This window comes from Ictalurus furcatus, chromosome 14 (assembly GCF_023375685.1).
Source record: "Ictalurus furcatus strain D&B chromosome 14, Billie_1.0, whole genome shotgun sequence".
In the NCBI taxonomy this organism is placed as follows: Eukaryota; Metazoa; Chordata; class Actinopteri; order Siluriformes; family Ictaluridae; genus Ictalurus; species Ictalurus furcatus.
This window is the reverse complement of record NC_071268.1, coordinates 8,689,433-8,715,851: the sequence shown is the minus strand read 5'-3', so window position 1 is coordinate 8,715,851 and position 26,419 is coordinate 8,689,433. Positions and strand designations below refer to the sequence as shown.

Sequence of the window (26,419 nt, the reverse complement as noted above, 5' to 3'; positions counted from 1 at the left end):
TTGGGCAGTGTAAAAGATGCAGTGAATCCCAGTATGAGTGAACTGTTCGGTTTTTCTGAGCGTGAACAGTGCAGTGAATCTGAACACGAGTAAACTGTGCAATCCCTACTGAAAAAAACCACAGCTAAAACCAGACTAGGCTGATCTTTTCTAGTTTAAGCTGGTGTTCAGCTGGCTTTAGCTGGTCTCCCAGCCTAGTTAAGCTGGTGTTCAGATGGTTTTAAATGGTGTGTGGGTCAGCTGATCTCCCAGCCTGGTCAAACTGGAGTTCAGCTGGCTTTAGCTGGTCTCCCAGCCTGGTCAAGCTGGTGTTCAAATGGTTTTAGATGGTGGGTCAGCTGATTTCCCAGACTGGCTAAGCTCCCACTTTAAATGATTAAAGTTGCTGCACAAATACATTAGCTCAGTGGTTAAGACATTGGACTACAGCTCTGAAGATCGATCCCAGCACTGTTGGGCCCTTGACGAAGGCAACTACTCAATTATATAAATATGACCAATGTAAATTTCTCTGGATAAGGGCTTCTACCAAGTTGTCTGAATAAATATAGTCAGCGTTTTAATTTGGAAAATTTCAGCCTGAACAACACTGACCAGCTAAGACCAGCCTGACCAGCTAAAAAAAAAAAACAAGTGGTCAAAACACCTCTAAAACCAGCCTGCTGTACCAGCTAAGACCAGCCAACCAGCTTAGTCTGGTTTGAGTTGTTTTCCCCAGCAGAGTCAGTGGTGTCAGTGAGAGTGAACTGTGCAGTGCCTTTCAGTAAGAATGAACCCTGTGCAGTGAAAGTTGAGCCGTGTGCAATGCACCTCCGTCTGTCCAGGAACTAGTTTGGTCTCTTCAGAGCTGCTATGTTTCCTTTATTCTCGGTTGGACTATATGGAAATTAAGGTAGGTACATAAGAATTTTAAGTTTGGGAATTGATTTTCTGTAATCGTTCATGCTTGTAAAAGTGTAAGTGTTGGGTATAAGAGCACTAGTCTGTGTTTACTGAGGCGCTGTGTGTTTACACTTCCTCTGTCTATCAGCTGCTCGGCATATACATAACCGCAGGAAAGTGAGTTTTACATTGTCCTTGTCATCGGGATGTTCTGTTCAGTGCCTCGAAAACAAAATGTACACAACTAATCCGACCGACTCAGGTTTTCTCACCCGTGGAAAGAGAGAAGAAGAAAGTAGATGACGTTTGTCAGTAAGGGACCGTGTACAAAGTGCACACAGAGGACAGAGGCGGATGTAGGATTGTCCTCCCCCCCTACATGAATGTATTCAAAGAGGAAAAACCTTACATTACTGATATAAATGAGAATGTTTAAAATCTACAAATTATTATTTTAAATCTGTAATCTTAATGTCTAAATGTTATTGTTGTCATGGGGTTACTTTTACAAGTAGGCTATAAAATTGTTTTGTTAGGTTTGAAGTTAATGATGTACTTGATGTCAGAGGGTTTGACTTGTACAGTTTAATACATTCAAAAGAAAGCAAATAATTACTTAAAAACAGCAAAACAGAACATGTAATACAATTAATACGCATATTTCCTTTGTTACTAAGAGATATTTTGATGACACTCCTTATTTCACTTAATACAAAGTGCTTTTTTTTGTTGTAATTTCTCTCACTGGGTGTGTAGTGGTTAGCATGTTTGCCTCGCACCTCCAGGGTTGAGGGTTCGAGTCCCACTTCTGCCCTGTGTATGTGGAGTTTGCATGTTTTTCCTGTGCTTTTTGGGCTTCCGTCGGGTTCTCCGGTTTCCTCCCCCAGTCCAAAGATACGCGTTATCGGCTGATCGGCACTCCCAAATTGTCCGCGGTGTGTGAATGGGTGTGTGATTGTGCCCTGCGATGGATTGGCACAATATATATATGTATATGTGTGTATATATGTATATGGGTGTGTGTATGTATATATATAATGTATACGTATATATATATATATATATATATATATATATATATATATATATATATATATATATATGTGTATGTATGTATTCAGTCTAAGATATAGAAGTCTTAGGCACCCTATTTTTTTTTTTTTTTAGTACAAACTTTGTTATGGATTTTTATTTAATGACTTAATTATTGAGTCAGTACAAAAACACTTTCGATTTCCAAACATTAGTTTTCCAGCACAAAATTAAACGTTACAGAAAACTGTTTCTATGTCAGTAACGAAAGCAGCATATTACATAAGAGACCAGTTTTCAAAAAACATACTGAAAACAAAATGAAGGCTGCTGGGTTTTGCAGCAAAAATCAGAAACAAGTGAGTCCGTCAAAGTCTCCAGAAGAACCGTGGCTGGTTCTGCAAGATGCTCAAAAACTTAGAGCTCATTTCCTTATAAAACTACACAAATTGTACCAGAGACTATTTTTTTAAGCAAAGGGTCGTCACAAAAAATATTGACTGTTTCATTTATCACAGTTTACTTCTCTTTATAGTATTGTTTTAAAAATGTAGAAACATTTAATTTCATTATTTTTGAAGGCATCTTTGCTCTACAGCATTTCTTTGCATGGGCCAAGAAGACTTTTGCTCACTATTGTATACGTATTTCTTTTTTCTGTTTTAAGCCCATTGGCACATACTGTGGATATTATTTTTGTTTATTTGTGATTACTCTCACAGTGTAAGCGAGTGCTTTTTTGCAAATGTAGGCCTATTTCCAGCACCTTGTTTGCCAATGTGGCGCTAATTGTATGATCTTGTGAAAGGCATCTTTTCCTCTTCTTGCCATCATTATTGTCCACCAGATCATGTAGGATACATTTAGTATATTTTGGAGGTTGACGGCCTGCCTCAGTTTTGTTTTGGTGAAAGGTATAATACATTATCATCTTTAGCTTTCCATGGTCTTGTAGATTCAAAATCTGGATTGTCCACTACCTTTGTATTCTGTGTCAGAAACATCTCCTTTGATTTTGCTATCACAGTCCAAAAGCTGTGATAGGTCTCCTTTGACTGTCAGTCTCTAGTATCTGCAACTGAGAAAGTCTGTTGCAGTAGAAAGACGCTTGGGAGAGCTCTTTTTATCCCCTGAGCAGGTGCAGTCAGACCAGTAAAATCAGTAAAAAAAACCCATCAATTTACTGTACATCGAAGACAGGTTGATTTTAGGGTCTGTGCAGTTACCTTTGTACTTGAATGCATATGAATGACTAAGATTTCCCACAACATCCTCTCTGTATAGAAACTGTGTACAGACATTCCACAACACATTAGTGTGTTTACATTTCGCATGCATATTCATAAGCCTAAATGTGCAAAACTCAGAAAATCTCATGGAAAGAAAGAGAACCAGTATTTTACACAACTCAAAATTTAGAAATGATTCAAAACGACCCACAGTATAACCGGAATCGTTTATGTAAATGAGAGTGATCTTTAACGGGCTGTTAAATCTTTCAGCTCTTCAAAAATGTTCACTGCTTTAATTTTTAATAACAATTATTAGCCATCTTAGTGTTATTGTTCCGTAGATATAAGACTTTTATAGAAACTAATAAAATCATGGATATTAAAAAGTATGATAGACAGCGGCCTCCTATAAGACATAAGACAACTTTAACTCTAAAGGTTTACAGTAGTAGAACTGTATTTATTTAATCACAAACCAGTTTATGCTTTTGTGTATAACATTCATTTAGTCCTCTTCAGTAACCGATTTGTGTTATTCAGGGTCTGGAGCCAATCGAGCTAACACTGCGTGGAAAGTGGGGAAATTCACCCCCAATGGGATGCTGATCCATTGCAGGGCACTATTTACACACACATATTCACTCCTAGTGACAACTTACCCTAAAGTAGTTTGTTTCTTGTGGGCGTGAAGCAATCGCTACTGCTGTCGCTTGTGGGCGTACACCATCCGTCCAGAGTTTTTAGCTCCGATGCGAAAGAGTAGTGGCCAAAATATAGCCTACAGCACATGGTTTAGTACTGAATATGATTTATTTGTCTGTAAAATGTACTTAAAATGAATTCCAAGATTTTAATAAAGTGAAAAAAGTGTGAAAATTCGTTGTTTGATGTACATGCCAGGCTTTGTTTTAGCTTTGTTAGCAGGACGAGCTAAATGTACAAGCTAAATGTACTTGCTATGAGGCACCACCAAATGTCTATATATATATATATATATATATATATATATATATATATATATATATATATATATATTTCTAATTAGTTAAAAAAAGTAAATATTGCACTAATCGATGGGAAAATTGGTTGTTTGATTTACATGTTATGTGCCAGCACACCTGTTGCCTTGTCACTCACTAGTGTGATCATACCTTTAATGCAGCCTATCTGCATGTTTTTGGACAGTGGGAGGAAACTGAAGAACCAATAGGAAATCCATATGGAAATACTGGAAGAACATGCTCTGCCCGAGTAACCTGAGTTTAGGAAATAACCCAGGACCTGTGAGGTGGCAGTGTTACCCACTGCATAACCATGCTTCCCATAATAATAATAATAATAATAATAATAATTTTTAAAAAGTATATTTGCCTCGCACCTCCATGTGCTTCAGGGTTTCCTCAGTTTCTGACAGGTTTCTGTCCAGTTGATTGGCATTTCCAAATTGTCCGTAGTGTGTGAATGTGTGATTGCACCCTGCGATGTAATCGGCAAGATAGCACGGTGTCCCCTGCCTTGTGCCACGAGTTCCTTGGGATATGCTCCAGGCACCTCCACGACCCTGTGTAGGATAAGCAATATGGAAAACGGATGGATGGATGGATGGACAATAACACAGTCCTTAGCGATATCCTTTGCTACGGTTGATTGTACGCCTAATAGGAGTATCACGATAGTATTTATGTCAAGTAAAATATCGCCCTTTTGGCGGGGGCGGGGCGGGGGGGGGGGTGTGATATTCAGTAGGATCAATGAATGACCTTTTCTTTACTTAGTGATTTTATATATTTTGCCTTCTTAACCAACTCTTTGGGAAAAAACCCAAAAAAACTGTCAATGTTGTGCACTTTTTAGACGCTCCCTTAATATCTCCCTTCACTACATAATGGTGAATCATTATCTTTCAGAAAACGATAATAATAAAAGTAAAAACAACAGCATGTCCTTCGCCTTCTTCAGCGTGAAAGAAGCAATTGTGGTTAAAAAGAAAGGAAAAAAGCTGCCCTTTTAGCTTGTTTTATGATTGAATAGTGTTGTTGAAGAGGTGGAGCAGGCGTAGTGATTTCCAGTCCGGTTGCACCACCTGTCTGAGTGACGAAGCCACCTGTGAGGAAGCCGGACTGTTTACGGAAGTGCTTCATCCTTCAGAGTGAATATCGCGGTAACGGCTTCAAAATAACTTTTTGTCGAGATATAAATATATGTGTTGAAGTGTTCATGATGTAACTTTTTAAACAAGGTTTAAAAAGGGGTCGTTACGTAGAGATGTTAGAGGAATGAAGGATTGTTCTCTGCTCACACTCGTGACCGACATACAGAGGGACAACATGACCACCATGAGGGACCTGGACAGGTCTGGAGGGGTGAGAGATCTGAAAAACCCTAGAATATCGCGATACTGGAAGGCTTTTCCACGGTACTACTTTACTACTGTAGCTAGTGGAGGTTTAGAAACAAAGTAACACTGGAAAAGTACTGTAGTGCCATGGGTTACAATAAGACAACTGAGATAATAAGATTGTATAAGTATTATTGTTCTTACGTCAACAACAAAAGTTAATATCAAGTTTACAGCTTTATTTTAGTTTTAATTTGACTTCATTTTCTGTAGACTATCACTGAGGCAGCTGGTGTCACTGGTTTCGCATGAATAACCTCCTGTCTTTCAAAGATTAACAGAAAGACACTGAAATATCAATATAAGCTTTCATTTTTATTTCATTTATTTCTCGTTAAATTTCTCCGAACCAGGGTTTCGTACGATGGTGTAGTGGTTCGCACGTTTGCGCCACACCTCCAGGGTTGGGGGTTCGATTTTTTCCTCCGTCCTGTATGTGTGGAGTTTGCACGTTCTCCGCAGTTCAAAGATATGCGTTGTAGGCTGATTGACATTTCCAAATTGTCTGTAGTGTGTGTGTGGGATTGTGCCCTGTGATGGTTTGGAACCCTGTCCAGGGTGTCCCCCGTCTTGTGCCCCGCTATCCCTGGTATAGGCTCCGTTCTCCCTGCGACGCTGTGTAGGGTAAGTGTACAGAAAATGGATGGATGTTTTTGGAATCATTGATTTATGAATGGTATGAAGAAGTTTCTCTCTAGCCCGGATTGTGGATTCAGTAACAGTCATGCCATGTGATTATACGGAGAGGAACACCCCTTAGATTTGATTTCTGTTTGGGCTGACAGTTTCACTGACACATCAGTGACACACTGATCAGCAGTGATTCAGAAGACAAAAGCAAAATATGGTTCAGTGAATGTGAACGAGGTGGATTTTTCATTCTATCATACTTTTTATTTTTTTAAATGAATGAATAGACTAAGGACACTTCATCCAATGGAAGTTCAAATTACACAAAAGGACAGATTATTATTATTATTATTATTATTTTTCTTTTTACTTTGATTTTTTAAAAATATATTGCGCTTTTCTAGGCACTCAAAGCGCCTTACATTGTATGGTGGGAGGAAGTTTCCTCAACCACTACCAGTGTGTAGCATCCACCTGGATGATGTGACGGCAGCCATAGTGCACCAGAACGCCCACCACACACCAGCTATTGGTGGAGAGGAGAGGAGAGTGACGTAGCCAGTTCAGGGAGGAGATTATTAGGGAGCCATGATAGATAAGGGCCAATGGGGGAATTTCATCTTTATGTGAAGTGTCTTGGGATTTTTAATGACCACAGAGAGTCAGGAAAGATGAAAGGGTGCTGTTTTTACACTATAGTGTTCCCGTCACTGTACTGGGGCTTTAGAACCCCCTGGTATTAGGGTGAGCACCAGTTACTGGCCTCACTAATACCACTTCCAGCAGCGCCCGTAGTCTTTCCAGGAGGTCTCCCATCTAAGTAGTGACCAGATTACTCGACATTGCATTGCTCAACACTAGTAGTTTGTTTATCACTAGTCTAGCCTAATATCCCAACCTAACCAGCTCCCTTAATCTCTGTTTTATGGGAGTTGCAGTCTGGCAATGATTTAGCTCACTGTGATCCTGCATATTTCGTTGTTTTTCTTTCTCTAACACACCCATGTTGACTCAGGTGTGGCCTTCTATTTATCTGGGCTGGGTTTCCAAAATGCATCAACGGTCATTATTAAATAGTGTGAACCTCACACTAAAAAATGAGTGGATTTTCGTTAGGCAGAAAGTAAACATTTCTAAAAGCCTACCCTGTTGTTAAGAGATTAAGAGTTTGAATCCCAATCTCACAGCCACCCATTCATGGAAGTCTGAGAGATTGTAACCGGCCCTTATCTGGGTGGGTAGGTAGGAAGGAAGGCATTTCCTTTCTAGCGCATAGCAGACATCTGTGCGCTCACATATATGAAAGAAAATCATTAAGTGTCTCCTCCGAGTGTGTTTAGCTGGCCTGTTATGTTTTCAGAAAAAATAAAAAATAAAACATAGTACTGTAGCTTCATGAGTCTCATAGGAAGCATGTCAGCTCTTGTGCTTAATGTAATGCAGTAGGGACGAAATAGCTAGTGTTGTCTATGACAAAAAAAAAAGTTGAGAGGTAAAACCAGCGTACACAAATACAGAAATAACAAAAAAAAAAGTCCAGACATGCCAGGAGACATGCAGCCACACCCAATTTAAATGTTATAACAAGACAGTTCAAGTGTAAGTAACCATGTACGTTTTCTGTCACTGTTAATCAAAAAATGAATCATTAGCCAAGTCAGCTAGACAGTTTCCTCGACACACACTTTGCTGCTGCTGTAGCCAGAGTAAATGTACAGGTGTAGAACTGAAAGAATGAGAGAACTGCAGGTCGGCTCACCGATATTTTGAGTCTATGGGGTTTGTTTTTATGATGTTTTACTTGCCGTTTCAAATTAAATAATAGCGTGTTTTTAGTTACAAATGTCATTCTCTGTAGAAACATGAAAATACCTGTGAGTCACATAACTTTGAAAGAAAAATGAAAGAAACTGAACGCAGGTCTATGGGTGAAACATACTTCCAAGGAGCACGTGTTACTATAGAGTTGGCTTCGGTACTGCACACTAGCTGTCTAGGTCTGTTAAATGTATATCTGTAGGTTTAACACTGCTCTAGAGCAGCTGACTATACCCCAGAATGCACTGTTGGGACAGTTTACAATGCTATCGTGTTATATTACCCAACAAGTCTTTCCAACATGCCAGGGAGATCAGTGAGGAAAATCTGAGGATCTGCAAACTAAATGCCAGCACCAGACCAGACCAAGAGTGCAAGTAAGCTGATTTGGCTGATTTGGAAACTGAGGTTGTTTCGATGCCGTTTTCACCACAAGCAAAGGTGGAGCTTGCAAGTGACATTCACTCCTCAGGTCATGGATGCATTTATGTCGTGATTTATCTACAGAAACTGTCCTGGATATTTGAATATGCGTTAGGAATGATTAGGTCTCTAACAGTAAAGCAGGCGGATTTGACATTTGAATGATTTAAAAAAAAAAAATAATAATTTTTTTACTCTTTAAGCCCACCCATGTTCATGAAGCTCCGCCCCCAGGATCTACGGTAGCTTGTAGCGTAGTGCTTATAAGTTGACTGACAGGCACGTTCCAGACCGCAAATCATTTTTCTAAACAGCTACTTAATATACATGTGCTAAGGCTACGGCTTGAACCTTTTACATTTAATCACATTTTACATTTATTTGTACAGGTAATAGGGCTGTCCCGAGCAGATATCAGAGATCGGAATCAGGGCCGATTAAGGCATTTTTAACTGCTCGGTATCGGCTTTATTGAGCACTAACCTAAGCCCGATCCTTTGTTTTGTGTCCGCTGTCACGGAGAGCCCAATCTGTAGCAGGACTATGCGGCTAAAATGTCTGCAATGTGGAAATATTTTAAATTGGAAAACGAAAGCAGTCCGACAGAGACTTGTGACGGCTGCAGCACGAGCATTTCGCGAGGCGGCGGCAGCAGAGCCGCGTTCAATACTAGAAATGTGATCGCTTAAAACTAAACACTCAGCAGAATACTGTGAGTTCACTCAGGTGACTCGGGCAAAGGCTTCACTGAAGCAACACACACTGGAGGATACTTTTAAAAGGAGAGAGAAATTTCCTCTCCTGGAGAAGATAAATACATTTAAAAACATTATAAGGAGCAGCTTGAATTCAGGCAATTTCTTTTCTTAATGCCTTGCAGAGTTGTTTAATTGCACACCTAGCTCTAGGAAAATACAAGTATTGCGTCGGGACACTGTATCGGCAGTTACGCAATATTAAATCACTCGGATTGGGATCGGGATCGGGGAGACAAGAAATCAGGGACTGTGTTTCTTCGTCCTTGGTTTCATCGCTTACCCCAAAGCCCAGACTGACGAGATCAGCCTGACTGAATGTTCACAAACTAAACATGGTGTGAAAATGCTGATTTATGTTCAAGCACATTCGCTGTTTTTTTTTAACTACACTGCCATCATTTAAAAAAAAAAAACATTTTTAAGGACCTCACATCTGTTTACCCTGCAGCTGTCCAAAAAGCACCAAAAGCATGGATGGTTCTAATGATAGTGTTTCTGATTGACATTTTACTCTGATCTTAATCCAAAATATCCCAGTCATTTAAAAAAAAAAAAAAAAAAAAGTCCCCTTGTTTTGAATGAATTTGTTTATCCTGAAGCACAGTGTGACCGTGAGATAAGAGTGAAAACACCGACTGATATGCGCTGACATGGTTCTTGATTTCGGCGCAGCTCTGTAAATGCGCTCATTATAACGGTGTGAAAGCGACGTGTGTTTATGCTCAGTGCCTCTTGGGTGCTTGTTAACAAAGCCGTGCGACACTGGCACTCCGGTCGACTTAAGCAGGTCAGGAGTTTTGGGTTTCCCTGGACTCAAGAGCCATTGAGTAGAATCAGTTATTACGGACAACAAAACCGACCCTGTCAGTCACAAGTTTCTGAACTTTCTTTTATGTTCTATATCAATTCAATCACTGTGATGAAGATGATACAGAACAGTTATTACACAAGCAAAGACAAATCTTTGTGGAAACGAATAATTGACTACGTTTACATGCGCATCAATATTCCGATATTAATCAGAATTTGGCAATATTCTGAGTAGTACTGAGTCACGTAAACGTCGCGGTCCGATCACCCGATTCAAGTTAAGACAATATTCTGATTCCCTAAATTCTGATTCCCACCTGGAACTTTTAGCCAGTTTTAATCGGAAATCCGTCGCACGTAAATACCGTATTCAGAAAATCCACCGCAAGGAATTCTGGGTAGCGACGGCAGCATCTTGAATCTCCCGGAAAATAACAGCGGGAAATGAAGACAGCATGTGTAGACTGAAATACTTACAACAAGCATGTATAGAGGAATATTCCAATGCCTATAAGCATATAAACATTGTATTCGGGATATGGCTGCAACCTGAATATAGAGGGTATGCGCAGTAGACGTCACGGTAGCCGGAACTCGCCACGGACACGCCCGCTGAGCGGCAGCATTAGTGTACAGTGTGAATTCTGCGAAAAAACAGAGATAACGCATCTAAAATGGGGAAAAAGCTGTTGTGTGATCACAGTGTTGACTGTGCTAAAAGATTCAACAAGAATTCTGAGCTGTTTTCTTACAGAGTGCCAAAAAAACCATTCAGTCCTTTTTTACCGAGTCGAGCAGTGTAAGTATAAGCTCTTTTGGCATGTGGTGTTCATGTTGGCCAATAATGAATCACTTGCTACATATTTGTTTTTAAACCCTGCCTGTTTCCTTCGATGAACAATGGGGGCTCATTCATTCTCCGACTGATTTACCTTCACAAATATATATAACGTAAGTAAGTGGAAGCGGTGTTCGCTACAAACAAACTGGGACTATCTAGCTTACCAGATAAAATTATATAATGAAATAAAACATATATTTGTACATACCTGTCAACATACAACCAGAATGTTTATTGGTGTTCTTATCACTTTAATTTCTCCGACAAATCCCGCCTTGAAGTAGGACCAAGCGTCAAGGCTTTTGTATGCCTTCAGGCTTTGCTCCGTGTATTTCCTCGGGCCTCGAAATCAGGTGCACATAAATGTCGGGAAAACCGATTTCTGGCCACATGCCAATGTCCATGGACCACAGGTTCAGGGCAAGTTGTACGGGTCACTGTCGAGTCCAACTGCCTTTAATTTAAGCTGATGAGCGTTAGTTATGCCAGCGTTTTCACAGCTTCCCCTGTTAAAACCAGCCATGTTGCTGGATGTTTTGCCGCTCAGTCCGGTCCGGTCGAGGGGGACGTGTTCCAGCAGGAAAGAGACGTCACTGCATACCCTCTATAGACCTTAAACGGAATTTGATGTGCATGTAAACGTGTAAAGTGAACGCTCTCAGATCCTAATGGAACACGAAACGAGTGATTTGGAATATATTAAAAAAGTTCATCCTATAGATAAAGGACTCAGACAGTGCTAATATTAACTGTTAAATATAAGTATGAACGGTGCTACAAGTGCCTAATTATATTAGTGTCCAGGTCCAATTAGATTCGATCTAGATTGTTCCAGGTTCAAATAATATGAATCTATGGTTTCTCCATTCAGTAGCTTGAGCAGGGAAAAGAAAAATAATCCAATTTCACAACGTTTGACCCTAAATAGACCCCCAAGAACCCCAAGCGTTGACACACAGTCATTTTCTTCTTTCAGATTTATAATTTAGGACTATTGAAATATTTGAAGACTTCATTATGTTCGTAACGTACAGCTCGCTTAAAACGTTCTGCTGTCGTCGTGATTGTCGTCAAGGGCTGATACGCAAAACAGAGAGGTGTTTAAAATTCCTTAAAGATCCAGAATCATCCACAAGTATGCGTTTCGAGACACGACTCCTAGTTTGTTTAGCGGAGGTCGACGGCCTGCGAGCCCTAGTTTGGGAACCCCTGCACTACGCTATCATTTCTGTAGTACCAACTTGCAGAGAGACTTGTATGGAGGATGATCAACATGGACGGGTTAAAAATCAATAAAGGTACGATGAAGCTTTGTGTGAAGAGACATTTGTTGAACAGTTTTTGGAAAAGTGTCCACGCTCAGGGTTTCCTGACGCAAGTCTTTAGGCCAGAAGGCTTAACATGACCAGATTCAACAAGTTCAAGAGAGAGACGGTGTCGTGGAAAACAATCTTTCCAACCTAAGAAAACCTTCAGAGACCGAGGGTTTGTAGATGTCAAAAAGTAATCAAACTTTATTGAAACAATAAACCTTTTTTTTTTAAATACCTTTCTCCACAGCGTACTCATTCTTAGGCGGGGTTTTGCCATTTCTCTTTAAAAACAGACCGACCTTCTTCGCCACAATTAATTATTCATGTCGGTGCGTTATCTTAAGTTTGTGGAGCATGCACGGTTAGTTGTTTTTCTTGAAAAGGTTTTATGAGGACAAAGGTTTCCTTTTTTTAAAAAAAGGTTTCACTCAGACCGAGTCTTTTTTTTTTTTTTTTTTTTTTTTTTTTAAAAAGTTTCTCTCTGATCAACACTCCCTTCTTATGTCTCGATGAGCTTCTGTCTGTTTCTGTCTGCCGTCCTGGCTGATATCTACCTCCCTTCCTGAGGCCCTAGCCTAATTCGTTAATTGGTATCCAGCCTCAAGGTTGTTTATTTACAAAAGCAGTTTCAGCGAATGTCTAATGCCAATTTATTGCCGTGCAGAAAGGTGCAGGACGATAGAGAAAAACAATTATTGTACCGTAAGACACAGAATTCATCTAACTCAATACACACTTGGAAAACAACTTGGTCTCAAAGTGTTCTATGGATTTAGATTATGCTTCTAAATATTGATTATACGTATAGATTATGCTTTGTTAATTAATATTGATTATTAGATTATGCTTAAGGAATAATTCCAAATGTTGGTTATACATATCGATTGTACTTTATTAACATATCCAAATGTTAGTTACTAGAGATGCACCGATATATCGGCCAATGACCGGCCTAGGTGGTTTAAAAACATCTAATGACCAGGGCCGATTATATCCTGTCAATCAAAAGAGGGCGGGAAAACACATGGATTTCGTTCTGTGTGTAAAGATGATGTCTCTCGTGTGGAATGATGATAAAACTGCAGTGTGTAATCTCTCTAATCTCTGCACTGATACAATTTTACACCGGACGCTGCAGCAGTGAAGCGGGAGTTTCAGCGTCGAGTCGATTTTTTTTTTTTTTTCTTTGCCGCGCTGCTCGCACTGAATTAAAGCTCCGGCACACTGTTGAAAGATTTAAATAAAGATGAATTGACAAAAAAAGTATATTTTGCGCAGAAAATTATATTTGTAGAGTAGTGTATTTCAAATCCAGTTAATGTTAATATATAAAAAAGTGTATATTATATATTAGCAGTTTGATGTTAATGATGAAGTAGAAATGCTTTTGTTTGTGCTGAGTGAATGTGAGACTAACAGGAGGATTTTTACAATTCAGTCAATTAATTCTGTTAATATGAATTAATAACATTCAATAAGTTAATAATCTTAATTTAATCTTCAGAATTGAGTTCATGTGTTTATAATGTTTAGAGTAATGTGTTTTGTGTTGATGAGACCAGTTACTGTGAAACAACTTGTTGAAACGGAGAGAATAAAGTTTTTATCTGCATTTCTTTCAGAATTGTGGAATTAATTATTAATTTAAAAGAAGGTATAAAAGGCAGAACCATCGGTATCGGCCGATATCACTCTGAATAATCGGTCATCGGTATCGGCTGAGAAATTTAGCATCGGTTCATCTCTATTAGTTACACGCATCGATTACACTTCATCAATATTTTCTATAACGGGTGAGCGAATAAGCAATTTCAGACAGACCTTATTTTTAACGACATGTCCTGTCTGTCCTTCTATCAAGCTGTTTTCCAGCCTCACCTCTGAATAGTTATGTGAAGTCTGTTTTTAGGTTTTTTTTTTTTTTAATTCATTTTAATACTCAGACTTTTATTTAATTTCATTTGTGCAACACTATGAACATATATAACGTAAGATATTAAACAATGCTGAAGAGTTGGCGTTCATACCCTATACATTTCCCCGATACCGTGTTTGGACTCGGGATCTGGACGTTCTCATTTTGCCTTAAAATTATGTCACGCTTTGATATAAGACAAAAAGTGGAGCACAATAAAGTAAATACATAGAACGAATAAAGAGTACGCATTATCTACTCTGAACAACAGCAGCAGGAACAGGATGATCCAGGCAGCATAAAGCACTGTTTGGCTCTGACCAACATAAAGTGCATGGTATGAATAGGAGTAAATAAGGAAACGCAGCTGCCGGAAAGACAGGCGTTAACGCTAAACAACGTAAATATGAAAACGGTGTTTCACAATAATGGATAAAATGCTTGAGTATGTTGCTCAATTTTCCAGTCGCTATCAGGAAATGTAGCAAACATGAATCAGCCTTTTCACCCTGGGCATATAAGCGTATCATTTCCTTCTTTCTGACCGACATTCCTTCTTTGAATCCGAAACGACTGCTCGGTAGTGATATCAGTGCTACATATAAACACAATTAACCTTATTTGTAATTAAACAAATGCAAGTAAATATGTTGAAACATATGAATGAGGAAAAGGTAGTTAATAACTAGTATATAACGTTCACCGGTTAAATCCAGTCAATCGGTAAAGTTAGGTAAAATATCACTTCTTTTGTTAATGAGTTTACTTTTTTATAATATACCTGGTTTCTTGTGTTTTCGTGTCCTTCAACTTATCTGTCGTTATCTGTGTTTGTTTTTCCAGGTGCTGGCTAAAGCCTTGTACGACTACCAGGGCAATGGACCCGGAGAGCTCAGCATGAAATCGGGCGACATGGTCGGCCTGCGCTGGAGAGTGGATGACAATTGGTATTTTGGCGATGTTAAAGGGAACAGTGGGCTCGTACCCACCAGCATGGTTCAGGTCCCGGGCGAGCAAACGCAGCCTGCGCCTTTGTGCCGCGCTCTCTACGACTTCGACCTGAACAGGCTGGATCCAGATAACAGGAAGGAGTGTCTGGCCTTCATGAAGGTCTGTGTATATGCTTTTCTAAGCAGTTTCCATCAGGGATGAAGAAATATTTCGTTACTGTACTCAAGTATTGAGTGTCATTGAGATGGAGTATGCTTGCTTATTTACAGATCCAAGTAAACCATGCTTTCTAAAGACTTCTATTTGTAGATTTAAAGCACTCGTTACAAATGGCAGAAGTCTCTTCTTCTCTCATCGATAGAATGGGCCTCTGCACACAATTTAGATTTAGCATCCGATCAGATTCATCAGTGTAGGAAAAAAAAAAAAAAAAACTATGAAGAATCTTGAGGTGACCTTGTCATGCTAAACAATGTCGTTATCATGCACTACAGCTTTCTGTGTGTGTTGAATATCGCTATATGGCCTTGAGGACGAGTGCCCCGGTGCTACCACAGTGAAATGTTTCAATATGCTGGGGAAAGTAAAGACACCTATAAAATGAGGTGTCTTCTTTGACTCCCTAAAAAGCATGGACTCCATCGAACCTGAAAAAGCACGTTGAGGAGAGTTCCTCAAAGTTAGACTAGGATTGATACCATTAACTAACATAAACTGGTTAGGCAGCAAGTCAGATTCTAGCTAATGATTAAATATTGGTTATTTCCTTTTATTTAACTTCTGATTCGTTTATTAACAAACTTAGTCATGCATATGAACATCAAACATACAGAGATTGAATGAGGCGTTCAGGCAGAGTGGCATCGTTTTACATAACCCAGTCCATACAGGATTTCATGGACCGTGATGGTTGTGGATTTTGCGGCGGCTTTTTAAAAAAATTTGCGACGCAATTTGCGGAGCTTTTTGTGCTTTTTTTTGTGTGTGTGTGCGCAAAACTACTTGAAAGGGGCGAAATGGCAATTGCATGAAATAGTTTTGCACGGTCTTTTGCAGCGATGTTTGTTGGTAAATGAGACCTTTTGGCTGTACTCCTGTTCGACACAGGAAACGAAGAGGCCTTTGGTTGAATGTGTGTTGTGATGTCACACGATGCTCCTTGGCCTGAAACCGCAGAAAATCGGCGGTAATTTTGGAACATTTTTGAAAAATAGGGCAGTGCTGGCTCAGCGGTTAAGGCTCTGGATTACGGATCAGTAGGTCAGGGGTTCAAGCTGCCACTGTTGGGCCCTTGAGCAAGGCCCTTAACCTTCTCTACTCCAGGGGCGCTGTATCATGGCCGACCTTGCGCTCTGACCCCAACCTACTATCAAGCTGGGATATGCGAAGAAAAGAATTTCACCGTGCTGTAATGTATACGTGGCCAATAAAGACTTATTCTCCTTCTAAATATTGCGGCGTTTGCTTGATTTTTTGCGTTCATTTCTGCAAGTTATCTTTTTTTTTCATCACGAAATCCCGGAGGGACTGACGGATAATAAAATCGACTTTGCACATGAAAACGTGACATCATTTCGTAATGTAAAACATTTCATTTTTACTTTGTAATATTTGAGTACACTGAATAGTAGCAACTTGGATTCCTTCATTTGAATACATTTTTCACTTTGCACTCACAAGTAAGACTTTGACACGTTTATACTTTCACGCACGTATAATTTCCTCAGTACCTCTTCTACCTCCTGGTACCCCGTCCCTGCACTGCTGTAGTGTTTGTATTTATTCACACAGAAAAACTTCTTGTTCTTCGTGATGAGTCGAAAGCTAATTTTTGGTGCACGTGTGTGTGTGGATGTAATGGGATTTACCGAGGTACTGGTAGAACTTATAATTGAACACGAGCGTATTAAATCACCTCAGTAAAAATGCATGATGCTTTTTATACACTGCTGACTTGTGCCTTATAAATATGTAAGGTTTTGGCAGTAATGGGATTTAGCCTTAGTTTCCCTACAGTCACATACGCTGAGACTGTTTCAGAGGATGTTGTGTAACAGCTGTGACTCGGTGGAGTCCATTAAAGAGCGCTTCCTAGTGTGTGTGTGTGTGTGTGTGTGTGTTTCCTGAGACCAGATGGTTTAAATGGGTTTGGAATAGAGTTCAAGGGAAGGAGTTTGGAGCCTGCAGACACAAAAGGCACATCTTGTCTTCAGTTCGGAGTAATTACAGCGAAGTAAAGCTGTTCAGGGACATCCCTGCATCACATGTGAATCACACTCGTATGTACTGCTCGTCTCACGCTGTCTCTGTGTGTCTGTTTCTTTCTCATCTGCATTCAGGGAGACGTCATCACTGTGATTAAGCGAGTGGATGAGAACTGGGGTGAAGGGAAGTTGGGGGACAAGGTCGGAATCTTTCCTTTGCAGTTTACAGAGGTGAGACTCTTTCTTTTTTTTTTTTCTTCTTTTTTTTTTCTTCTTATATCCGAGAACTCGGTTATACGTTTATTCAATAGTGCCTTTACATGTGGAATGATTCCTTTGGCCTTTTAAGATGCAGTGAGCTTGTTTGGTAGCTAAAGCTAGCTGTTTGGAAACACAAAACCTAAACACAAACAGCCACGCCCCCAGAAAGATGCAGAGCTTAGAACTCTTGAAGTATAGTGTAAAAGGCGGAGGCTTCCTGAGATTTGCCTCTTTGTTGGTCCAAATCATTTGTTTTTTCCCCTCCATTTACAAATCCGCTGGGAAAACAGTGACTAGCTTCTGTGTAGAGATGTAGTCTGGAAGTAATTTTTTTTCAATTAATGATTGGCGCGAAGGTACTCTATGAAAATATCAAGAGCTTCTTCCTGCAATATAACTAGCCTGATAACACATTTTATGGCATTTAAAAAGTATCCTTAATACTAGAGGTCGACTGGTTGATCAGTTTTGCTGATTAATCTGCACCGATGTTTGATCGATAGAACTATCGGTTATCGGCAAAAATCCACACATAGTTTTTCCCGGTTGCGTCCGTTGCTGGAGCAGCTGAGAACAGGCCTCTGTCGTTATACAGTACGAGAGTGGACTGTAGAGGCAAAATTTTGTTGTGTTATTTGAAGTGTTTTTTTTTTTTATTATTATTATTTGAAGTGATTTTGGTTGTCTCTATTGTTGTTTGTTACTTTTTGGTTCAGTTTGGATGTATATCTTTATTAACTTTACTATTTATTAATAGTTCTATAATACTGTATAATATATATTAATATTTATATATTTATTTCATAAAAAAAAAAAAAAAAAACGGTACATTTTCACGGTAGTAAATTGTCACGTATTGAGGGTTAGGACGGAAGCAAGTGCAGGTATGGCAGTTTAATAAAATAACAAGTCCAGGGGATCAGAAATGAGTAAACAATAAAATCAAATAAAGCAGAGGTCAGGCGATCAGGCAAACAGTCCAAACAAGGCAAGGCAAAAAGACGAGGTCGAAAACAAGAACAAAGTCAAAAACCAGAATAAACAAACAAGGGACCAAGGCTTGGTAACGGCAGAGACGAAACGTAACTGAGTGTATACTTCACAATGGCTGTGTGTGTGAGAGTCTCTTAAGTAGTGTGGTGTCATTGATATTGTAATTGGGAACAGGTGTGTCTGATTAGTTCTCAAGAGAAGGTGACCGGTGACGGTGTGTAGCTTTGGGAGTTGTAGTCGTCGGCCATGTTTGTAGATCGTGGTGCATTCTGGGAAATGGAGTCACTGGTTTGCCGTGACATGACATTGGCACTGTTTATTTTTGTCATAAAGTTCAGAAGTATTTTACTTGAGCGTTATGTTTTCAGTCAGTATTAATTTTATAATCGGTTGATTAATCGGTTATCGGCAAGTACCGGTAACTTAGTTATTGGGTGGCTGTTGCTCAGGTGGTTGAGCGGGTTGTCCACTAATCGTACGGTTGGCGGTTCGATTCCCGGCCCACATGACTTCACATTCTGAAGTGTCTTTGGGCGAGACACTGAACCCCAAGTTGCTCCCGATGGCAAGTTAGCACCTTGCATGGCAGCTCTGCTACCATTGGTGTGAGTGTGTGTGAACAGGTGAATGAGACACAGTGTAAAGCGATATAAGGTTAATAAAGCACTATATAAGTGCAGACCATTTACCATCAGTAAAATCCACTATCGGTCGACCTCTGTTTAATATGCCAGAGTATATGGATGGCCATCCTGAGCACCTAAGACATTTCTAGAGACTGTAGTCATGCCATGAGTGCTAGATGCCATGACTTACTTGCACACTAAGGTATTCACGAGTATGAAACAGTGCAGTGAGCATGGGGAGAAACTGTCACTCTTGAGAACACTTCAGTTCTGCAAGCACTGAGCACTAACTGTGCGTCCACGTCCTCCTAGGACGTTCATATTTACGAGTTGGGAAGTCGCAATTATGACGTCAGGTGTGTTGCAGTGACTTTGGAGCAAGATGGCAGTGTACCTCCTCTTAATTAACGACAAAAACTCTACTTCTAGAAGATGAAGAACAAAGAATGCGCATTAGGTGTGGTTTTCTTTTTGCTTTTTTAATGTTTTTATTCAATTATGAAACCACTGTACACTTTATCGTTACATCTAACATCGTAATTTTACAATGCTAAATAAGTAAACATTCAGTTTCACCAAATATGACGCATCCATATGATGCATCCATTGACCAACATGTTTTCTTAATACAACGATATTGATATATCCCTACTTCTGAGCTAATATCTTATTCACCGCTGCAAAACGTACTTCCACCTACAGATTTCGAACCCCATCTTTAAATCTCAGCTGCTCGGTGCTATGCTTTGTTACCCCCAGGGCTACCTTAAAAATATAATAAAAATAATGTAGAAAAACAGGGAATGCATTTGCTTTGTTGTTTTCTTCTTCTTTTTTAAATAAAAAAAAGTTTGTAATGGAATAACAGGAGGCTGCCTGTGGGAGTCAACCAGGCCAAAACAAAGTCAAAACGCTGGAGATGAGTAAGCAGAAATACTTCAGCTTCCTTAATGGAATATTCCAGCCTATTTTCTTCCAGGCTAGATCTTAGGGAAGTGAACAGCTGCCTGGGGTGTTTTTTTCTCACTTTGGGGAAAGGTCAAAATTCTTGTTTGTGGTAACCACACATAAACACTACAAATATTCTTTTACATTGTATGTTTTACAAAAATATTTAGCTTATAGACAAGTTATATACAGAGTTAACCTGAGTCAAGAGTAGTAGTAGGTAAACATGTTGACATGGAGGACAGGCAGGGGGTCATGATGATGATGATGATTATGATAGTAGTAGTAGTAGTAGTAGTAGTAGTAGTAGTAGTAGTAGTAGTAATAATAATAATAATAATAATAATAATAATAATAATAAAGGGGCAGTGGTGGCTTGACAGTTAAGGCTCTGGGTTACTAATCGGAAGGTCGGGGGTTCAAGCCCCAGCACTGCTGCCACTGTTGTGCCCTTGAGCAAGGCCCTTAACTCTCTCTGCTCCAGGGGCGCTGTATCATGGCTGATCATGCGCTCTGACCCCAACTTCCTAACATGCTGGGGTATGCGAAGAAAAGAATTTCACTGTGCTGTAATGTATACGTGACCAATAAAGTCTCATTATCATCATCATAATAATAAAAGTTTTATGAGGTTTTCTAAAGAAAGTTTTATATCACCTTTCATGTGTAAAATGCATCTCAAAATGTTTCACAAGGACATTAAAAATACACACAATAAAAAATATAATCATATATTTATATTTTAATAAATAGTAATAATCAGAGACATAATATAATCAAGAATAATAACACATAAATCATTAGGGAACAACAGTAAATAAAACCAGAAGAGATAATATAAAATACAGAAAGCAATAATAATAATAATAATAATAATAATAATAATAATAATAAATAGTAGAGTGTCTGAAGTGTATAAAATGAGTTGTTTAGCTGCTTTTTACAGCTTTATAACATACTTGTCTGTCATCTTTCTTGATAAATTATTCTATCCATATGTGTGAGTTAAAGCAGAAGGCTGCATTGCCACATATTCTTGTATTAAATTTCGTCGCATTGAGGAAACAAGAGACACACCAAGTGAGCAGGTGGGGGGGGGACGGGACGGGACAGAAAGTAGTTTGCAGTGGTAGGAGTGTGGCATGTCTTCAAGTATGTATATGAACTGGAATCATGCACATGCTTATGTTGGATGTATAAGACAACACACACACGCTATAGCCACATACCAAATTATACAACACAAGGATAAACATTATAACAAATTATAGACTGTAAACTCCCTCATTTAAGAGTTCTGGATTTAAAAAAAAAAAAAAAAACTTTGTGAAATGAACAAGTGATAAATAGGAAGTAATTCAGTCATGGGGGAAAAAGTACATCCTCCTTCAGTTCTCTGTTTTTATTTATCAGGACCTATACCAACAAATTAGCTCATTTGACAACACAAAAATCTCAATATGTAGTCACTATTTCCCAAAAAGTAAACCAACATGCAGAAACCCGTTGGATAAAATAAGTCCACTCTATAATTCAGTAACGTGTAGAGCCACCTTTAGCAGCAATAACTAATGGTTAAAGTAAACGGTATCTGTAGGAGTTTATCAGTCTCTCATATGATTTTGGAGAAGTTTTAACCCATTCATTTTTACAACATTGATTCAGTTTATTGATGTTTGATCTCTTTTAAGACCCTGCCACAGCATCGCTATGGGGTTTGAGGTCTGGACCTTGACTTGGCCATTCCAACGTCTTAATTTTTTCTTCTTTAGACATTCAGATGTCGACTTGCTGATGTGCTTGGGATCACTGTGCTGTTGCATGACCAAGTTTTAGCCCAGCTTCAGCTGCTGGAAAGATCACGTTCATCTCAAGCATATTGTGGTATAACGTGGAGTTCATGGTTGTCTCAATGACTGCAAGTTTCCCGTGTCCAAGATGACCAAACATCTCCACCTTGGTCTCATCATTCCAAAAGATGTTGTTCCAAATCTTTTGATGTTTGTTCAAACCTCCATATAAACTCGTGCTCCATGTTTTTGGAGAGAAGAGGCTTTTTTTTTTTCCTACCCACCCTTCCATGAAATCCATCCTTCTTCAGTCTTTTTCTGATTGTACTGTCATAAACATAAACATTTAATATGTGTACTGTCACGAATCGTGACGGAGCAGAGATAGGACGGATGCAAGTGCAGTATGAACGGTTGTTTATTGGAAAGAAAGACAGGCAGGCAGACGAATCCAAAACGTGATCCAAAACGTAATCCACAAACATGCAGGAGGTCAGGCGATTGGCAAACAGGCATACACGGGGCAAGGCAGGAATCTAGGTCGATAAACAAAACAAGAAACGAACTATGACGAGGGACTGGAAGCGGATAATCCAGCGCGAACTAACTTTAAACATGAACTGTGACTATGACGACGATACGAGCTAAACCAACTCCAAACATTTACTAATCTTCCGCGTTGAGTGCTGGGAGGCGCGCGGTATATATGCGGACATGATCAGCGTCTAAACCGCTTGCAGCTGAGAGCAATACAGACCCACGTGAAATCCCAGCCAATGACAGAACAGGGAGGAGACATGACAGAAACATAAACAAAACACACGTGTCCAGATGTCATTACGGTCAACAACGGAAAAGCAGGTGCTCGCGCATTCGCGCTTAGAGCACGCTGCTTCAAGGGGGAATCGTGACATGTACAGAGGCCTGTATATATCTCTTTATATCTCTGAGCATTTAACAGTCTGACCTTGGACAGAATTTGCTGGGATGCCCAGTACTGGTAAGACTGGCAACTGTCTTGAAGATTCTCCATTTGTAAACAGTCCTTCTCACTGTAGAATGGTGAATTTCACATTGTTTGGAGATGGCCTTATAACCCTTCACAGATTGATGATTTTTTTTTTTTCCTTGGCATGATGTAGACACACACCCGAGTGCTCCAGAACACCACAGTGCCAGTAGTTCTACTTTTATGTAGGCAGTCCTACTTCTTGATGATTAACTAATCTTGCGTATTTTATTAGTAACACCTGCCTGCTATTTACGCTCTTAATTGCTGTGGAAGTAGGAAGGGTATACTTATTTTCCCCCCCACCTGGTTTCTGAAGGTTGGTTTACTTTTTGGGGAAAAAAGCACGACTATATATTGAAATCTGTTGTGTTTTTTTTTTTTTTTGCTGTCACATAATTGTTATTTAGACGCTGATAAACAAAAACAGAAAATTGAAGGAGGGTGTACTTTTCTTTTTCCCCATGACTGTATAATGTAAAGCCGAATCAAATCTTGTGAGTGCGTCACAAGCTTTGGTGTGTGTACTAGTTTTCTAGAAAATATGTTTTCACTGCCAACAGTGTCTTGTTTTGCATGCTCTCGGCGTTTAAATTGGCTTCTGATAGTGACGGATATTTTCATTATTCAGTTGCTGGGACAAGATAAAGGGAGATAATTAAACTGTAGATATAAACCTGTCGCTTGTGCAGGGTTTTATAGTTTATAATCGTGTCACTCTAATGGACAGTGACACAGCGTTTTATTCTTTTGGCTCTACAGTCCAGCACAGTGAATCTGAAATGAACCAGCTGTACGGGGGTGAGCCAGCCAGGAATCAAAGCTCATTTTCTACACAGAACTTAATGGCCAGTTGTCAGCTTTGTTGTTTTTGGCCAGCTATGTGTTGTTCCTCCATTAGATTTAGAGTTGATTTTCTAAATGTAGCATCGAGACCTGGAGTCTGTTATCATTGTCTGTCCGCAAGAGGAACAAAGCAGCAATGTTGCCAGTAAGGGAAGCTCTTATGAGGCCGATAAATTTAGAAAGAAATCGATTGCAGACGAGCCCAAAAAAATCAACATTGATCCTTTATGAAGCAAGAACGGACCGGTAAGCTGAGTAATAGTCTAGTCTAGTTGAGAATGTTTTATTATTGTTGTTATTATAGTTCTATATTTGTGTACGGTGTGAAAAAATATATACACCCTGTAGGATCACAAGACTACTTCTAAAGCATTGCGTTGTCCTCAAGATAAACTAAACAGCATAATTATACTGACTCTATAGTTTATCCTAGGGGTAAAACATTCTCTCACAAACATAACATCACTGAAGTTAGGATATGGCAGCATCCTTTTCTAATCACAAAGCTTTAACGTTAGCATCCATATGCAGGTTAAAAGGGACAGATCTGTAATCTATCCAGCAATGCAGGCAACCACAGCAGTGCCCTCTACAGCATGGCTTCTCAACCGTTCGCCCACTGCGACCCACTCTTTTTTGAATGGCAAACATGCTTTGTTCATATTGTGTTCGTACTAGCATGGTGCATGGAGCTAGCGTATGCGTAAGAGCAACGCTACGTCAAGAGACCTCGATTGATTGGTTTATGATTGGACTGTTTACGTAAACCTGGAGGTGTTAACACGATTTGACAATAGAGGTCACTTTTTCGCTAAACATTTCAAAGATACAGTTCTAATTGGTCATTTATACTCATGACGGAAAAGATCTCGAGACCAGGCAGACACTTTTGGGTCAAGAAACACTGCTCTACAGTACTTTGTGCTGGCTCATGCTATCCAGCATGTCTCTGATTTGGAGTGCCTGCGTTCTGGAAAGTGGATCAGATGCCTTATTTTAATCCAAATTAAATAAAATAATAATAATTTGATCATTTAATGAGCGATCATGCTTTATTCGTCAGCTCCGGCTCATTTCCATGATGACCAGTTGGTAACTAGTGAGCATGACGTAATCGTGTTATCAGTCACATGTGCTTACGCAGCATGGATATGGTGAAAACAAAAAAAGGCAGCTGATATTGTTGTCCATTTTTAAAGAAGTGATGAGACAGACAGGAAAGTCTTTTTGCATTGATATTGACATTCGTGTTGATAGATTTGTGTTTTATTGTTTAATGGGCAGAGTGCAGCTTTTGTAAGACGTAGTGTTCTGAGCCAAACGTTCGATCCTCTGACGTAGGGATGGGGCGATATCTTATCGTTCGCGATATACCGGTAGAAATTCTCCCCACGATAAGAACGAGTCTTCCCACGATAATAAAGATAAAGCCTAGTTGATGACGGGTTTCTGTGTGCGACGGCGTTGCGACCCGTTCGCAGCTCACGTGCGGAGCGAAAACGAGTACGGCGGAAGGCGGACGTGAACCTGAGGAGGAGTTTATCGCTAAACGAGGAGCTACCTCTACAATCTGGAACTGGTTCGGTTACAGAAAATCAGTTTTACTTTTAGATCAGTGTTTGTGTTTCTGAGGCTCTCAAGATCACAGCCATCACTTGCAGATAAAAACAGTGGTGCATGGTACTGTATTTATATCGTCACTGATATCGTTATCGCAATAAATAACAGAAAATATTGTGATATAGTTTTAAGTCCATATCGCCCATCCATACTCTGGCGATGTTAAGGTTGCGATCTCGTCGTACTGCGGTCATCATATCCATGCTATCGGCCGTAGATCTATGACAATGTTCAACACTACTGTATTACGCGAAGCTTTTGAAGCTCTGTTGTGTGTGTGTGTGTGTGTGTGTGTGTGTGTGTGTGTGTGTATGTTCTGGGAACTTTTCCCTCTCGGTACACACTTGCTTTTCCCTTGGTGTTCCAGTACCTCATATTTTACAAATGAAGCACTGGCCCTCTCACCTCTCTCTCTCTCTCTCTCTCTCTCTCTCTCTCAATGTGTAGAGCTTCATAATGAACTTTCTCCTAATCGCCTTTGTAAACCAAGTGCACAGACATGATTGGGAAAGATATGACACCGTCCTCTACACATCCGGTCCCGTCATTTATTCATCGAGGAAATGCCATTATGTTCTCTCATATGTCTTGAGATCGATCATTTAGTCATCGTTAGGTTTTTTTTGGTCAACATTTTTCAGATTAGTTTGAAGTAAGAAAATGAACCAAAACATACTGCTTTAACTCATCATAGGACAAAGACTCTGCTTTTCAGAGCCAGAAAAGTGGAATGTTGTTGACTAAACACATGTGGAAACCAACATTTTATGCATTTTATGAAATCATTGCATCGCCAATAAAGTGAAAGCCAGGATTTACTGTTGTCTAGGAGAAATAGACACGTGGCGTAGACATGGACACGTGTCAACCGTTGCATGACCTCAGAAATGCAACCAGTTTTAAAAGTGCCATTTCTAAGCGGTTTCCATATCACAGAATTTCTTAGATTACCTTAGTGCTTTGCGACATTATCGCCATGCAGTAGATCTTGCTTGTTGTTGAGTTGAAATCTTACCTTTACATATTTCAGGCCTTTAAATTTGCTCTGCCCCAGACAGAAAAATGCTGCTCAGCTCTGCCTCTTTTAACAGCATGACCTTGTCTGTTGGGAGGAAGGTC

The 26,419-nt window shown here is 39.6% G+C and overlaps 1 protein-coding gene across 3 annotated transcripts in view; it reads left to right on the top strand.

Moving 5' to 3' along the window:
- Positions 1–734: 734 nt before the first annotated feature.
- Positions 735–26,419, top strand: part of sh3rf2 (SH3 domain containing ring finger 2) — a 43,420-nt gene continuing 17,735 nt past the window's right edge. Inside the window, exons 1-3 of one of the 3 annotated variants that reach the window (XM_053641343.1) lie at positions 735–892; positions 14,896–15,162; positions 17,343–17,438. In XM_053641343.1, the coding sequence (XP_053497318.1) occupies positions 881–892; positions 14,896–15,162; positions 17,343–17,438 (375 nt within the window). In that variant the 5' untranslated portion in view covers positions 735–880. The other 2 variants (XM_053641344.1, XM_053641342.1) reach the window with 2 other exon arrangements.